Source organism: Marmota marmota, unplaced genomic scaffold (genome assembly GCF_001458135.2).
Source record: "Marmota marmota marmota unplaced genomic scaffold, marMar, whole genome shotgun sequence".
Classification (NCBI taxonomy): Eukaryota; Metazoa; Chordata; class Mammalia; order Rodentia; family Sciuridae; genus Marmota; species Marmota marmota.
Genome location: NW_026000026.1, coordinates 88,867,353 through 88,884,444, shown reverse-complemented (window position 1 = coordinate 88,884,444; position 17,092 = coordinate 88,867,353). Strand labels below are relative to the sequence as shown.

Here is a 17,092-nt window from a genome sequence, read left to right as displayed (position 1 = left end):
CTCTCTCTCTCATCTTTAGTTGGTGTTCCAGCTTAGGATGTGTTTTTAGAGTACTCCGAGAACTATAGTGCTGCAGTGGCCCAGCTTGTGCTATGAGATGGTTCTTATGGACCATTATCAGGTCCTGAGGGACACTGGGCAGGAGAGCTTTGGCCAGGTGATAATAGCCCGCCATCTCTTCACTGGACCAGAGGTGGTGGTGAAAGAAGCTATCAGTCAGAGAATCGCCACTTGCCTTCAACATGTTGTTGCATGCTGTGCTTCTGCCGGCTGGTTTTCAGAGGAAAAGTGGCTCCTGTTGAAGAAGGCCAGAGATATCCTAGGTTCTGAAACAGTGGCTCCAGTGAGGATGCAGAGATGAGACATACAAACTAATGAACAGCCAGAAGACCCCAAGTTCTGAGGATCCTGACATCGTGGTGCCAGCCTTTGGTCAGGAGTGAGGTGTGCCAAGTGGCTCAGGCTTCTCCTTGCAGATTCCAGCCAGGAGTGCATCTGGATTCACCAGGACTCTCCTCTGCCTCCACCTGCCAGAGACATCAGACTCTTTCCCTGGGACACTTCCTCTTTCCCTGCTCTTGTCTGTCCTTCTGGGATAGCAGAGATAGTTTTTAATAAATTTATTTCTCACAAACTGTATAATAATATTGATGTTCCAAAGATTTTTTTGAAGGATAGGTTAAAAAAAGGAGGAGGAGGGAAAAAAAAAAAAAAAAACAGAAAAAAAGGGAGGCCTCAGGGCAAGGGGAGGAACCCAGCAGCAATCCTATCTGAGGCCTGGATCACTTTGCCTCCTTCTCTGCTCAGGGTAGACAGAGACTCATTCAACTGATATAATGTAGATTGGGACTCACTTATCTTAAGCCAGTGTAGATGGGGATTCACTTGCCTTGAGCCAATGTAGATGGAGACTAGCTCCCCTTGACCTAGTATAGATGTTGATTCTCCCCTTGAGCCACTGTATACTTTATTCTGTTTGAACTGATTGCCTTGGTAAGAAAGAATCCCTTTCCCAATCTTCAGGCCCCTCCCTGAGGTGTATGGACAAGGTGGGTGACAGCTATTGGACAATACACATCTCACAAGGCATTGGAAACTGCAGAGTGTTCTATGGCATCATCTCCATAATCCCATGCACAAGGAAGTGAGAGGTGGGCCAGTGGGCAGGAGAGGGCTTGCCTGTAGCAGTGGCTGGGTGCTTCACCACATGCCATGCAGCCTTCCTACCCCAAATCTCTTCCTGGTGGCTGCTAAAGTCATGAGAGAGAGAGAACACATGGGATTTGGGGATGGAAATGTCAAAATTCTTCCTAGTGTGCAAGGTAATGTTATGGATGTTACTTACATAAAAACCAAGTGTACCCATGTGGAATTGCTCTGATCTTTGAGCTCTATTGACACTAAATTTTGTAAAGTGAAGTGCACACAAATAGAGAGTAAGAAACTATCAGGTCAGTCAGGATGGGAGGCTTTGGGCATCTTCCAGCTCTGGCATCTCCACAGGGCTGAGACTCCCAGAGCTGCTCTGGCAACTTCTTTCTGCTATTATAATTATCTTTTGGTTAGAAAGTGATAACTTTTAAAAAAGAAATGTGTCCCATTTGTCATGTAGATAGTGTGCCATTTTTAGGGAGGGCCCCAATTGAGAAATTCTCAGAAGCTTAGAAGTTTTTTAAAAAGAAAAAAGTCTTTAAATATTTTTCAAAACAAAAAGACATGGGTGGTAAATCCCCCTGAGGTAAAGCCACTTCCCAGCATGAGGTAGGAACACACCACACCACTGACTAGATTGTCTGTTTGCTTCCTGAAAGCTTATAATATGCAGAAGATTTGGGGGAGGTATAATGAGAGTCATGGTCCAAGGAGGAAGCTCAGGGCCAGCTGGACAACTCCAGGTTTGAGGGGTGATACCCACAGCAGATGTTCAGAAATCCTGGAGGAGGGAAGGAAAGCTGCATAGCAGAGGAATTCCTCTATGCATTTTGTGTGGCTTTGTCTGAGGAGTGGAAAAACGGGATTTCATAGGCTTTTTTCCTCTATACCTGCCCCTGGGTAGAGCAGGGACTTATCAGATGTTTTCTCTGTTGCTCTTAGAAACAGAAGCTGATCTTCCCCCTAGTGTGCAAGGTAATGTTTCCTCTCTGGGTAAGAAAGAAGGGCTCTTTTACTTAATTATTTAGGTGTGATGGCTAAGCCCCTTTGTGCTGAGGCCCTTCCATCAAGAAGCCCCCAAACCGTAGCCTCCATTCCTACAGCCAACACTGTCTTTTCCACTGTTTGCTCCAAATGCCTGTTCTCCCTGAGGTCTCCTGTGGTCCACAACTTCCTGTGGCCTCTTTTTACCTGCTAGTTACAAGTGCAGTGGCGGGAGTGTGAATAGTTGTGTCAGTGCAATTTCAAAATACACAGGAGTTTATGCACAGTAATCCAGCAACCTAGAAGTGATAACCATCTTCACAGACCCTGAACAGAAGCAGGCCTCAGTGTACACAGTGAATGAGACCTTGGCACTGTGCATAGGATGTAAAGGAACCCTAGTATCCACCCCACCCTCCTGACTTGAGATGAGAGTGCCTGAGCATCTGTGTGCCTTATCTCCCGACCTTTCAGCATTGTTTTCTTTTATGTTCTTAACTGAAACATGATTTACATTATAGTACAGTGTGTAGGATACAAGGCACAATGTTAGGTCAGCACAAAGAATGCTAAAATCTCTGCTGTTCCCTTGGAACCTACTGCTTTCTGACCATGTATTGGAGCTGTTGCCTTCAGAAGATGCCTATGTGGATTCAATTCCTGTCACCACACTTGTGTAGCCCATATGTGTTCTTTCCTGTCTATCTTGTTTGCTAGGATGTTTTTGTTTCTGTTTTTGGCCTACTTGCGTGGCCTGAAGAAATGCTGGGTGGGAATGTCAGCTTGGGGAAAAGTGGTCAGGCTGGAGATTACTATGTTGCCAGTGTCTTAGGCAGATGTGCCTCCTTTGCCAGGAAAAGGATCTGAAATCCTCAGGACAAGTGTTTCCTGGCTGCCGCAAAAACAGGAAAAGAGGAGAAAAGTAAAAGGGGGAAAACAAGAAAGAAAGGGGGGAAAAAACTCTAATAAAAGTTAAGAAGAGAAGGAAAAAAAGCATTTTTACATAAAAGTGTAAAATTGTAAATTGTTATCTCCATCATGGTACCTCTCAGTGAGGTGGGAAGAGTGAATAATTACAACCTATGCTGATCAAATCTTCTCTTTGGGTTTCTTAAGCTTTGTACCCTGTGGATAGTAAAGTCTTGTGGTCATACACACACACACACACACACACACACACACACACACAGTTCTTTCTGTTGTCCTGCTTAACAGGGCTGAATTGTGGCTAAAGCTAGCTGGAATTCCTCTCATCTGCTGTACAGTAGAATGTGCTAACATGGAATGCAGAGATCAGTAGGCAAAGATTCTCTCTATAGTGCAGGGCAAATATTGGATTGCAACACATTAATGAGCCATCTCAGAATGCTAAGTAAAACTTCTGCCTAGAAACTTTTGATCTACATGTTCTAAGGATGGGGGAAATGGCAGCACATCCCTAGACACACCTATAAGTGGTGAGAGGGTCTGGAGACAAAGAGATCTGTGCTGAGAGGCAGGGTGTCAGATTGCATACATATAGTCCCTACCGCATTATTAGTACTCTCATACTTGATTCTCAAAAAAATTCACATAGAACTCTTCATTCCCCGAGATTGCTAGCTGGTTCCCTGAACTTCCAGTTTCAAAGGGAAGCAACTTCTGCTCCCCTCCATGTTGCAGTCTCTTTTCCTGTGGCATAGAATTTTCAATGGCTTTGTGTTGAAGTCTCTCCTTTGGATCATACTGTCTTACAAGGCAGCCACCTACTCCGTCAGTGCAGTGAAATTTTTGTAAAGTCCAGAGTCCCAGAGAAAGAAAAGTCAGGGGTCTCCAATCCCCACACCAGTAAATTCAGACAATAAGACCCTTCTCAAGTTATCTCCTGAGTTTAGCTTCATGAGACTATTCTGATAAGTTTAAAGAACTTCTCCAGAGCCAGTTTGCTCTGCAGTTCCCAAGTCTCTTACTTGTTTAGACTCTGTGTCCGCAAGGTGCCAAATTCTGTGCTAGTGGAGTTCTCTGGGATCCTCTCTCTTTCACTGAGAGTTAGTCCCCCTTCCCCTACCTTGATACCTTGTGTTCAGTGGTGGGGCACTTTTTCTTGCACTCTTCCTTGCACTCTTTCCTTATCCCAAATCTATATATTTCTCCAGGTCTCTCTCAACTGTTCTCTTCTAATGCTCTCCTAAGTCCATCCAGTTCAACAAGCATCTAGCTACACTCCTGTTGTTTTGGTTCTGTCTTGTGGAGAAGTTGAACAAGTGCTCAGTGACTCCAGTCTGCCATTTTCCAACATATATCTGCTGCTTATTTTTGTCTGTTGATTTTGTGCCCTGAAACTTTACTAAATTCATTTAATCTAACATTTTCTAATAGTCTTCAGGATTTTGTGTATATGAGATAATGCCATCTTAGACATTTTAACTTCTTTCTTTTCTTTCCAATTTGTCTGTCTTTTGTTTCTTTTTCGTGCCTAAATTCTCAAAGACCTTCAGATACTATGTTGAATACAAGTAGTGAGAGTGGTAGGTATCCTTGTCTTTAGGAAAGTTTTCAGCTTTTCATTTTTGAATATAATTTAGCTGTGGGCTTATCTGTGACAGATGACTTTTATTATGTTGAGATGTATTCCTTATAAACCAAATTTGTTGTGAGTTTTTATCCTAAAAGGATGATGAATTATGTCAAATGCACTTTTTAGCATTTATTAAGATGATCATATGATTATTGTTCATCATTCTATTAGTGTGGTGTATCATAATATTGGCTTGATTATATGTTGAACAATCCTGGACCCTAGGGATAAATTCGATTTTATCATGGTATGTAATTATTGAATATATTCATGAATTTAGATTACTTGTTGAGGAATATTGTTGAGGAATTTGATTACATGTTCATCAGGGATGTTGGCTTCTAATTTTATTTTCTTTCAGTGTTCTCTAGCTTTTTATAAGAGTAGTTCTGGTCTTATAAAATGTGTTTCTCCATCAATTTTTTGAAGGATTTGAGAAGGCTTGGTATCATTATTGGTTTTGTTGTTGTTTGCTTTTTTGTTTTTCCAGCATGTGGTAGAATACCTCGTGTTCCTGGGCTTTACTTTTTTGGAAGGATTTTGATTACTGTTTCTATCACTTTTCATGTTTGTGTGTGTGTGTGTGTGTGTCTTTAGTTTTATTGTGATTTTGACTTGGTAAGTTTGTATTTATAGGATTTATTCATTTCTCCTAAGTTCTCTAATTTGATGGTCTTATCTTTGCCTTGGAGACCACATAATGTTAGGTCTTTTTTTTTTTAATTATATATATATTTTAGTTGTTGATGGACCTTTATTTTATTTATGTCTATGTGGTGCTAATAGTCAAATCCAGCGCCTCATACATGCTAGGCAAGTGCTGTACCAATGAGCCACAACCCCAACCTGAGTCTTGTTTTTTAATATAGTCTGCTAGCTTGTGTTTTTTTGATTTATTTCTTTAGATCATTTACATTGAATGTTATTACTGAGACATGGTTTTTATTTACTTTTATTTTGATTTATTTCTGATTTTTAAGTTGAATTCAATTCTCTTGGTTGACTATTCTTCTAGTGTAGTTCCTCCTTGTGTTGGTTTTCGTTTTTATTTTTCATTTCTTCTTGAAATATTTTGTTGAGTATATTTTATAGTGCAGACTTTCTAGTTGTGAATTATTTTAGCTTTTGTTTATCCGGGAAGGTTTTTATTTCATCTTTAATTCTGAAGCTTACTTTTTCTTGGTATAGTATTCTTGGTTGACATCCATTTTCTTTCAAGCCTTGGTATTTATTATTCCAAGACATCCTAGCTTTTAGGGTCTGGGTTGAAAAATCAGTTGAGATCCATTTTTGGTTTACCTCTAAATGTGACCCGTTGTATTTCTCTAGCAACTTTATTGATTCTATGTGTATTTTGTATGCTAAGCATTTTCATAACAATGTGTCTTGGCATGGATTTGTTATAATTTTGTATATATGGAGTCCTGTATGTCTCCTGTATTTGAATTGCCATTTCATTTTTTTTTTTTTTAGTTGTAGTTGGACACAATACCTTTATTTTATTTATTTATTTTTATGTAGTGCTGAGGATCGTACCCAGGGCCTTATACGTGCTAGGCAAGTACTCTACCACTGAGCCACAACCCCAGCCCTCCATTTCATTCTTAAGGTCTGAAAATTTTTCTGGTATTATTTCATTGAAAATATTATGCATTGCTGTAATTAGTATTTCAGAGCTTGAACTTTTTTGTGATCCTCCTGCCTTCACCTCCCAATTTGCTAGGATTATAGGCATGCACCACTGTGCCTGACTCTTGATAGATAGTTTATTAAAGAGAAAGAGGGATGTGTTAGAAAAATCTCATGGAATTAGTAGAATAAACAAAAAATCTGGAAAATAAGGTGTAGAAATCAAGAGAAGTAGCCAAGATCCTTCCATATGAGTAATCTGCTCTGCTTGCCACTTCTTGTACTGTCATTATAGGACAGTGACACTTGATTCTGTACTTAAGAATTCTGCTAGACCTGGACATGTTGCAGTGAGCTCTTTACTTTTGGAAGCCACCATGAATAGTCTCTCACTGATCCAGCTCTGCTGTCTTACCTATTACCGATATTGAGAGCCTCCAAAATAGGAAAGTTGTTTGGATGCTAGTGACCAAAATGGCAAATATTTACTACACATTTCTTAATTGAGATAAGGTGGAATGAAGTGGGATAGTAATAATAGAAAACACTGATATAGTGATTTCAACTGAATTTTTTCTTTTTTAATAAACCAAGTTTAAAGGATGGACTGGTGTGTGAACAAAATTCCACAGAGAACTCTTCAAAGTAGTTCAAGCATAGTATAGTAAAGCTCAAACAGTGGCCATAGAGATGGAAAATAGATGTAGTTAAGAATCAGTGGGATTCAAGATCAGGAAGCCAAAGAAGGGAGATAATCATTACATTTGCCAAGATCACAACCTTTATGTAGTGAATTTTAAGTCACAAGAATAGCAAAAGAAGTTGTTGATACTCTGTAATCCTGTTTGTCAAGATCTGTTTAACTGAGAGTTGGTATCTGTAGAAATGCAAATTAAAAAATTTTCATAGTATCTTGTTTGATGTGAGTAGAATATGGCACAAGAGAAAAATGTTTTGGGGAATACCAAACAACTTGACTATTTAAACAAATACTTTTGTTGTCAGAATACTAGGGTATATGCAGTAGGAAGTTACACTCCAGGAATTATGTTTATACAATTAGAGATGGATAAAAAGCATCAATCTCATTCTTAGAAAAGCTTCTAAATGAACAATTAAAGAGTCACTATATCTAATAGACTTGACACAGTGATATATAAATATTAATGCTGATTAAATATAGTACACACTTTTTGTAGAAGCATCATGAGCTAATATCTATAATATCCATATTCTTTGTGCTCCTCTTTTGATGTGGTAACCAGAAGGAAGTGGATACTTCACATCAGGCTGTTTTATACAATGTAAAGATGAGAGTTGAACTTCGGGGATTTTTTTTTTTTTTTCATTTTCCTCAATAAGTAAAAAACTAAACTTGATTTTGGGGGATTTAAGTAAAACTTGCTGGTTTGTTCAGCCTCATGGACAATTGATTTGTTTTAATTTCACTATATTTGTGAAGCTCTAATTCACAGCTCTCAAATCTATCCCCACTACTATTCCTACACACTTTTAACTAGATTTATAGCTTGTTAATATGCTCTTATTCTCACACATTTGCTAGCTTCCATTCTAATCTCAGCACTTTTTAAAGTCAGATATTATTTCCTAAAATCCTATAAAGCCTTTTTTGTTTCCTCGTTGCTTTCACAGTAAAGTTCAAAATTTTTAGCATGCTTTACAAGACCTTTCACCATCTAAACTCTCATAATTCTTTATTTCAATTCTTAGAAAATAAAGATACAAAGAAAAAAAAAGAATATTACCCCATCAAACAATTTCAGGTGCTTACTGTTAACACTTTTCCAGCTAGGCATGCCTGTAATCCCATCAGCTCAGAAGGTTTAGGCAGGAGGATTGCAAGTTCAAGGCCAGGCTCAATCAACAATTTAACAAGACCCTCAGTATTTTATTTTGAGACCTTGTCTCAAAATAAAAACAAAAATGTCCAGGGATATAGCTCAGTGGGGATAAAGCACCCTTGGGTTCAGTTTCCAGTGCTATTAAAGAAAAAAAATACACACAGACACTGTCATCTTCTAACATTTTTCATCGCATACATTTTTATGCAAAATTGGGAATGATTTTGATATATATAATAATGTACTTTTCCTTATTTAACCTTAAAATATAAGCATTTTTGTATGTTGTGAATTAGTGCTTGTAACACTGAATTTTAAAATGTCCCAAAAACATTTCATAAATTTATAGAATTTAATTTTTAAACCTTTCTATCATTAAATAGATAGGTATTTTTAGCATACTCAATAAATATCCTTACATACAATTAAAATGTTTAATGTATATATACATACTTGCATCTGTCTAAACACACACAAGATCACAAATTTTGATTTTTTTTATTATCTGATCATGTCTTTTCATAACTGGACAGCACATTTCCTATTAGCACTAAATAATATTCCGTTGTCTTGATGTACTATAGCTTTTTTTTTTTTTTAATCCATTCACCTTTCAAGTGTTTGGGCCGTTATAGGTCAAACTGCTGTAAACATCGTGTATAGGTGGTTATATGGACGTATTTTCAACTCCTTAGGGTAGTTACTAAGGAGTAGAATTTCATGATTAGAGTATGTTTAGCTTTTTAAGAAGCTGCCAAGGGCTAGGGTTGTAGCTCAGTGGTAAAATGCTTGCCTCATATGTGTGAAGAAGCACTGGGTTTGATCCTCAGCACCACATAAAAATAAATAAAGATATTGTGTGTCTATCTACAACTAAAAAATTAAAAATTAAAAAAAAAAAAAGCTGCCAAATTGTCTTCTAAATTGGCCGTACCATTTTGCATCCCCACCAACATTGAATGAGGATTCTGTTGCTCCACATTTTCATGAGTATTAATAGTTGCAGTGTTCTGGATTTTGGCCATTATTCTAGGAGTTTAGTGCTATTTTTTCATATGCTTAATGCCATTTCTGTATCTTCCTTGGTGAGGTATATATTCAGATCTTTAGCCCATTTTTTCATTGAGCTGTTAAATGTTATTGTGTAGTTTTAAGAGTGTTGGATAAGTATTCATTATCACGTGTCTTTTGTATGTATTTTCTCCTAGTCTGTGGTTTGTCTTTTTATTGTCTTGACAGTATCTTTCACATAGCAACATTTTTAGTTGTAATAAAGTCCATCTTATCAGTTCCTTCTTTTGTGGACTGTGCCTTTATAATTTTTGTTTTATATTTAGATATGTGATCCATTTTGAGTTAACTTTTGTGAAAGGTATAAGGTCTGTTTCTAGATTCATATTTATATGTGAATGTGCAGTTACTCCAGACTATTTGTTGAAAAGACTATTTTTTTCTCCTTTGTATTACCTTTGCTCATGTGTTAAAGATCTCTTGGCTGTACTTAACGGGGCTCTTTTTGGGCTCTCTGTTCTGTTTCTCTTCTTTTATTAATAACGCTGTCTCAATTACTGTAACTTTATATTAAGTCAGGTAGCGTCAATCCTCCAGCTTTGTTTTTCTTTAATACTAAGTTAGCCATGCTGGGATTTTGCCTTTTCATACAAACTTTTGAACAGTTGTTAATAGCCCCAAATAACTTGCCAGAATGTTGTTTGTCATGACATTGAACTTTAGATCAAGTTAGGAAGAACTGACATCTTGACAATATTGAGTTTTTCTCTTTGCACATGGAATATCTCTCCATATATTTAGTGCTCTGTTTTTTTTCTTCAGATGTTTTTAGTTGTCCTTTTAAAGATCTTGTTTATATTTTGTTAGAGTTAAACCTAAATATTTCATTTTTTAGTTGTAGTTGGACACAATACCTTTATTTTATTTATTTATTTTTATGAGGTGCTGAAGATCAAACCCAGGGTCTCGCACATGCAAGGTGAATACTCTACCGTTGAGCCACACAATCCCAGCCCTAGGATTTCATTGTTGTGGTTGCACATGATGTAGAGTTTCACTGGCTATGTATTCATATATAAACATAAGAAAGTACTGTCTGATTCATTCTGTCTTTCCTATTCTCGTACCATACCCCCTCCCTCCCCTTCATTCCCTTCTGTCTAATTGTATGTCACATTGTATGTTACCATCACATATCAGAGAGAACATTTGGCCTTTGTTTTTTTCGGACTAGCATATTTCACTTCCATTATTTACTTAAAAAGTTGTTGAAGACATTTGTTAATTGGGAGACTCGTGGTTGTAGCTTAGTGGTAGAGCATTTGCCTAGCATGCATTAAGTGCTGGGTTCAGTCTCTGGCACTGAAAATAAAGAAGAAAAATGTTTATTGATCCTACAAAAGTTTACTAATTATATTTTTTATTAATGATGTACTCTTACTAAATTAAGAACTTATATTTTAAAGTCTATCATTAAAAAAATAGGGGGACAAGTTTTTAAAAGGGGGAAAAAAGCATATAGGAAAGTATCTAGGCATGGCAGCAAAGTTTTGTAATCCCAGTACTTGGGACACGAGGCAGGAGGATTGCCAGTTTGAGTCCTGTTGGGGGAACTTAGCAAGACCATGTCTCAAAAAAGTTTTAAAACTTAAGTGATGGGGCTGGAGATGTAGCTCAGAGGTAGAATGTTCCTGGGCACAGTCCCTGGTACTGGGGTTGCGGGGGAGTAAAAAGGTAAGCTACAGACTGGTGAAAATACTTGTGATAACATCTGACAAAGAACTTGTAACCAGAATATATAAAGAACTACAAACCAACAAGAACTATAGAAAAATTGGCAAAATACTTGGAGAAATCCTTCAAAACAAAGTTATCCAGATGGTTATTAGACACATAAAATTTGTTCAGCATCATTATCATCAGGGAAATACAAATTCAAACCACACTGGTATATACTCTGTACCCTCCAGAGTAGCTAAACTGATAAAGGTAGAATATATCGAAGTGTTGACAAGAATGTGGAACAACAACTTTTTATATTTCTCTCGTGGGACTACAAATTTATACTACCACCTTAAAAGATTGTTTAGTAATAGCTTCTTAAGCTGACCATTCATCTACCTAATGTCTACACTATGGTCCAATTGTTCCCTTCTAGGTATGTGCCAGATAAATTTGTTCGTATGTTCACTAAAATACACACACACACCTGATAACCACCCAATTTTCCATTAGTAATAGAGTGTGTTGATTACAGTTACATAAAGGGATTTTACACAACAATGAGAATCACTGCTCTACCACTATACAGAATGATATAGAAAAATTTCATATAGGAAATAACGTTAAGAACAAAACCAAATAATAGTACATTTTATATGGTTCCATTATATGAAGAGCAAAAACATGAAAAACTAATCCATACTGGTAGAAGCCTCCATGGTAAATATTGGAAAAGGAGGATGAGTGGAGTCTCTGGGCTTGATGGTAGTGTTCTTTCTTGATCTGAATTCTTGTTTTGTGGTTTTGAAAATCTCTAGCTCAACACTTTTGATATATAAAAATTTCTCTTTTGTGTCATACTTTTATAAAATTGTTTTAGAAAGCTTTAATTTTTTAAGACTGTTGGTTTTAACTATTACAAGGAAAACTGATAAAATTAAAAGTTGTGCTGTAGTAATTGTGTTGGTCAATATACTTAAGATCAAGAAGTACAGGCTGGGCTCAGTGGCTCTGGAGGCTGAGGCAGGAGGATTGCAAATTCAAAGCCAGACTCAGCGACTTAGTGAGGCCCTAAGCAACTCAAATAAAATACAAAAAAGGGGCTGGGGACGTGGTTCAGTGGTTAAGTGCCTCCAGGATCAATTCCCAGTACCAAAAACAAAATAAAACAAAAAATCCAAGAAGTACAAAAGTAGTGTTTAGCTTAAGTGAAATGTAAATGTTTTGGGTTTTGACTGAGGGCCTATTTTTTAGTTTGAAACTCTAGAAACCTTAGAAAATTGGCATTTAAATTCAACTAGTAGGGAGGGTGAGCAAGGGAGGAAGATTACCTCTTGATAGGGAATAGGGGTGGGAGGGAAAGGGAGGGAGAAGGGGAATAGCATGGATGGTGAAAGGAGACCCTTATCATTATACAAAATACATGTATGAAGATGTGAATTTGGTGCCAACATACTATATATAATCAGAGATATGATAAATTGTAGTATAAAGGTGTATTAAGAATTGTAATGCAAAAGTAAATAAATAAATAGGTTAAAAAAATAATAAACTTAATTAGTATTACGCCTTCCTCTTAGAATAAGTAGTGCTTTGAACTTCCTGCACATGTAATGTTTTTTACATCTGTTGAGTTGCATGGAATTTTGATGTTTGGGTATATTTTCCACCACCAGAGAAACAAACATGATCATAGCAGAAACAAAAGTATATATTCTTTTGTTGTTGGGGGGGGGGATTGGGGAGTGGTACAGAAGAATTAAATCCAGGGCCACTTAATCACTGAGCCACATTCCCAGCCCTTTTTTATATGTTATTCAGATGCAGGGTCTTGGTGAGTTGCTTAGGACCTCACTAAATTGCTAGGCTGGCTTGAACTCATGTTCCTCCTGCCTCAGCCTCCCTAGCTGCTAGAATTACATGTGTATGCCACCCCACTTGGCTCAAAAGCATGGATTCTTAAAAATCAAGGGACAAATGTTTTCTCTGATAGTGGATTCTGATCCATAATGGGGATGGGTGACAAGCAAAGAATGGAGGAACTTTGGATTGGGCAGAGGTGTGGGGGGTTGTGTGGCGGGGAGATGGTGGAATGAAATGGACATTATTACCCCTGTGTATGGGTGTGATTGCACAAATGGTGTGACTCTACATCATGTACAACTGGAGAAATGAAAAGTTGTGCTCCATTTGTGTAAGAAAATAAAATAATAAAATTTTTTTTTAAAAATCAAGGGACTTGCCTGATTTTGATTCTGTTGTCTATGATGATGGAAGCGTTAAATTTGGTTTTTGTTAATCATAACTCAATGTGATAAATTAGTGCCTCTAAGGGAATGGCTGCAAAGGGTTTCTTTTTAAAATCTGAAGTGAATTTTGGTTAAGAAAGGAGTAGAGTTAATTAAAAGTATGTTTTGGGTTTATTCTTGACAGGAGAAAATAGTCGTTCTTAATGAGAGGACATTCTGTTTCTCTAGTGTATAGGACATAATTACAACAGTTATAAACACCCAATCTCTCATCAATTATTTTTCTTTTTAATAGTCGAGCCCATCTTCTCCAGAACCAGCTAGTCTTCCTGCAGAAGATATCAGTGCAAACTCTAATGGCCCAAAACCTGCAGAAGTTGTACTAGATGATGACAGAGAAGATCTTTTTGCAGGTAATTATCATATCTTTTTATTTGTTTAACAGTAGTTAGTTAGATATTCTATAATAAAATATTCTCTAAAGCAAAACGTAAACTCTGTGTATTAGTTTTAGCTCTTCTTATAACAACTTAAGGGGAATTTCCTATTAGATTATTCTGTGAAATATATGGACTGATTAGAGAAGCAAAACTGATATCCTTTCTTAGTTTTAAGAATTTGGAAATTAATTTCATGCTATAATTTATTGTTTTAGTCAGTCCTTAAACTCAAAAGACTAATGATTGTGGTATTCAAATTTCAAAAGTAGCATCAATTCTATTTTTTTTTTATTAACAAGTTGTCACAAAGCAGAATTAAACTATGGATTGCAAAGTCACCTTATATTTTATTTATATTTGGAATCTTTTATTTTAATAAGTTGCTATACTCCCTATTTTATTTTGGCTTACTTTTAGGTGAATAATTGATATTGGAGGAATTTATTGTACATATAGAGGCAAAATTTGGTGTACTTATCCTAACTGGGGAAAAAAAAAGCATTGGACTCTTCAAAAACAACTATGCCTTGGCTAAAATTTAGTTACAAATTAATGTTTTAATATTAAAAAAGCAAAATCTTAAGGTTATTGAAACAAATTAAAATATATATATTTTTTTGAGAGAGAGAGAGAATTTTTAATATTTATTTATTTATTTTTTAAGTTTTCGGCAGACACAACATCTTTGTTTGTATGTGGTGCTGAGGATCGAACCCGGGCCACACGTATGCCAGGCGAGCGTGCTACCGCTTGAGCCACATCCCCAGCCCCACAGATTAAAATATTAACAATTAGTTGAACTGGCTTTCCTTTAAACTTTAATAATATGTGTTCAACTTTTAAAGTGGTCCCATATTCAAACTACTGTTATTTTTTGTACAAATATGTTTGAAGTCACAGTTCTTCATCACTAAGGCCTATATAATTTCCAGCTTGATTAGTTCAATGAAAAGTTTTACCACAGATGAATTCCTGTAGGTTGCTATGTTAGAAAATTATGATACCACAGTAGAGACAGACACTATTACCCTATATACATGCCTATATACATGTATGATTACATTACTGGTGTGACTCTCTGCACCATGTACAGTCAGAGGAATGAGAGGCTGTGCTCCATTTGTGTGCAGTGTGTCAAAATGCATTCTACTGTCATTTATTAATCAGAACAAATTTTAAAAAAGAAAATTTTGATACCACGTATCTTATTTTTTTACCCCAAAGTCTTCTAACAACTTAGAATCTAATCATAGTTAATGAGAATTATAGTATTTCAGTGTTCTTTTGTATTCCATTTAGTAGAATTTTTTTCAGACAATTATCAAAAGCACTTTCATGGCATTTGCATTTTAAGCTGAGATGACAAAAATCCTTTCTCTACTAAGCAGTTCTGAATCTAGAATTTAATTTATTCCTCTTGACAGTGTAGGTTAATACATAGAGTTTTTTTGTATTATTCATTATATTAAACTTTTTAACCAGTCTCAGAATAAATGAGATTACTGAAACTTTATAACAACAACAACTTTGTGTATGTATACCTGTGCAAGGAAAAGTTGTTGTTTTTTAAATAGCATGCATAACTGATCAGTTTTCTAGGTGTGAGAACAATACAATGATATTTGCCTACATAGCTCAATTTGGAAATGTTTACACTCTTTTACTTTACCTTGAAGACTATACTAAATATTCTGATTCAAATATAGTAATTGTCAATATTTGTTTTAAAATAAAAAGGAGAAACAACTAAAGAACAATAAATGTAGTAATCTGTGTTTTTTGTTAACCTTCAAATATACTTTCTATGCTTCATCTTTTATTTTAAACTCACCTATGTTGCATAATAACATTAGGTGATCAAAGGCCTAAACTAAATATTTTTGTATAAATGATTTAATATTATACTATTCTTATTATAATGCAGTTTAAGCAGGTATATCACTTCTTCCATGGATAAATGGTTCTAGAAAACCAGAACAGAGAGTAGCATGTGTTATCAGGATGGTGAAAACTTTTCCAGTAATGAGAACATATGCTTGTTTTTCCTATATCAGTGAGTAGATTATAGATCTTGCTCTAGCAACCTAGCCATTTTGATTTAAAGCCTTAAAGAAATTAGATCATACTGTTACGTGTGCTAAGTTTTAGGTAGCATTTCAAATAATGGGTGTTAAAGTCTTTAGTGTTTGTAGACAATGTTCACCAAATGCTTTTCCTTCATTTGTTACATCCTACACCAGTGCTTAATTGAACATCCTTTAGGAAACTGCCCTAGGGGAATAAATGAGGGTGAACAACTTGCCAATACTGAAATTGTCCTAGACTTTTAGAACTTGTTTCTGCCACACGATCAAGCTTAGTTCACTTGTGCTGTTCAACAGGTCATGCCAATTTATAAGGATAACGAATATTCCTTTTTAAAAAATATTCTCTGGAATCTATATGAGTGAAGTATTAATTAGCTGACATTGACATAGTCAATTTATATTTGTTCTCAAAGTATGTCTCTAAGGAAAAGTCAATCTTTGTAGTTAATGCCCACAGGACATCGCCTTGAACCTTTAGGTCTGGTTTAAATTAAGCCTTGTGAATTTCTGGTATATTAATGTCAAATCTAAAAGAAGTCATGAAAGCGATTTAAAACAGACTTTATATTACTTCGCTAAATCTAAATCTGTTTACTTTTTTTTTGGTTTCACTTTCCATATTATCTACATAAATCAATATTTAGCTTTATTTATTTTGTAATCTGCTAGCATTTATGAAATAGCCTGTTAGTGCAAAGAATACCAAACCCAGTGTCAATGAAATAAAATGTAATTAAAAAATTGAAATGACTTTATCTGTACTGATGTCTAATAAAGTTACTATTTCATAGAGGGTTTTTTTTTTTTTTGCGGGGGGTGGGGTGGGGTCTTTGTTTTGTTTTATATATGAGTCTGTTGCAGTAACCATGCCTCTTCAGATACTTTTGGAGTTTTTTGTTTTGTTTGCAGTTTGTTTTGGTGTTTGTTGTTTTGCTCATTGTTTGTAGATTAAATATCTTAACACCTTCTAGCTTCAATGTACTGATTTTGTTTTTTACTTTCTCATATTGCTCATTATTTTCATTTCTTAAAAAAAAATAATAAATGCCAGCAATATTCATAACCTGAAATTATATAAAAGCTTTCTGTTTTATTGAATCTTCTATAGTCTATATCATGTGTAGTCCATTCTTCCTCTTATTACCACAGTTTTAAAAATTTTAGTTATTATTTTTTCTTTTAATATAAAAATATAAAGGGATCCATAACAATGATTATATCAACAATAGGTAGCCAATAAGAATAACTTGATAACATTGTCAACCTGTACAACCTTTTTTCAGGCATTTGAGGTATTAAAATTAAAATGGCACATTGACTACAATTACTACCTTTCTAAACCTGTAGGCTATAAGAATCTCAGGTTAGAAATCACTGGTCTGGGGGCTGGGTTTGTGGC

General features: G+C 35.8%; 1 protein-coding gene across 2 annotated transcripts in view; it reads left to right on the top strand.

Moving 5' to 3' along the window:
* The window catches only part of Snx2 (sorting nexin 2), a 73,507-nt gene that overhangs the window by 24,428 nt on the left and 31,987 nt on the right, over positions 1–17,092 (top strand). For both annotated transcript variants that reach the window (XM_048811845.1, XM_015486758.2), the window contains exon 2: positions 13,462–13,579. In XM_048811845.1, coding sequence (XP_048667802.1) covers positions 13,462–13,579 — 118 coding nt within the window. The remainder of the gene's footprint in view (positions 1–13,461; positions 13,580–17,092) is intronic.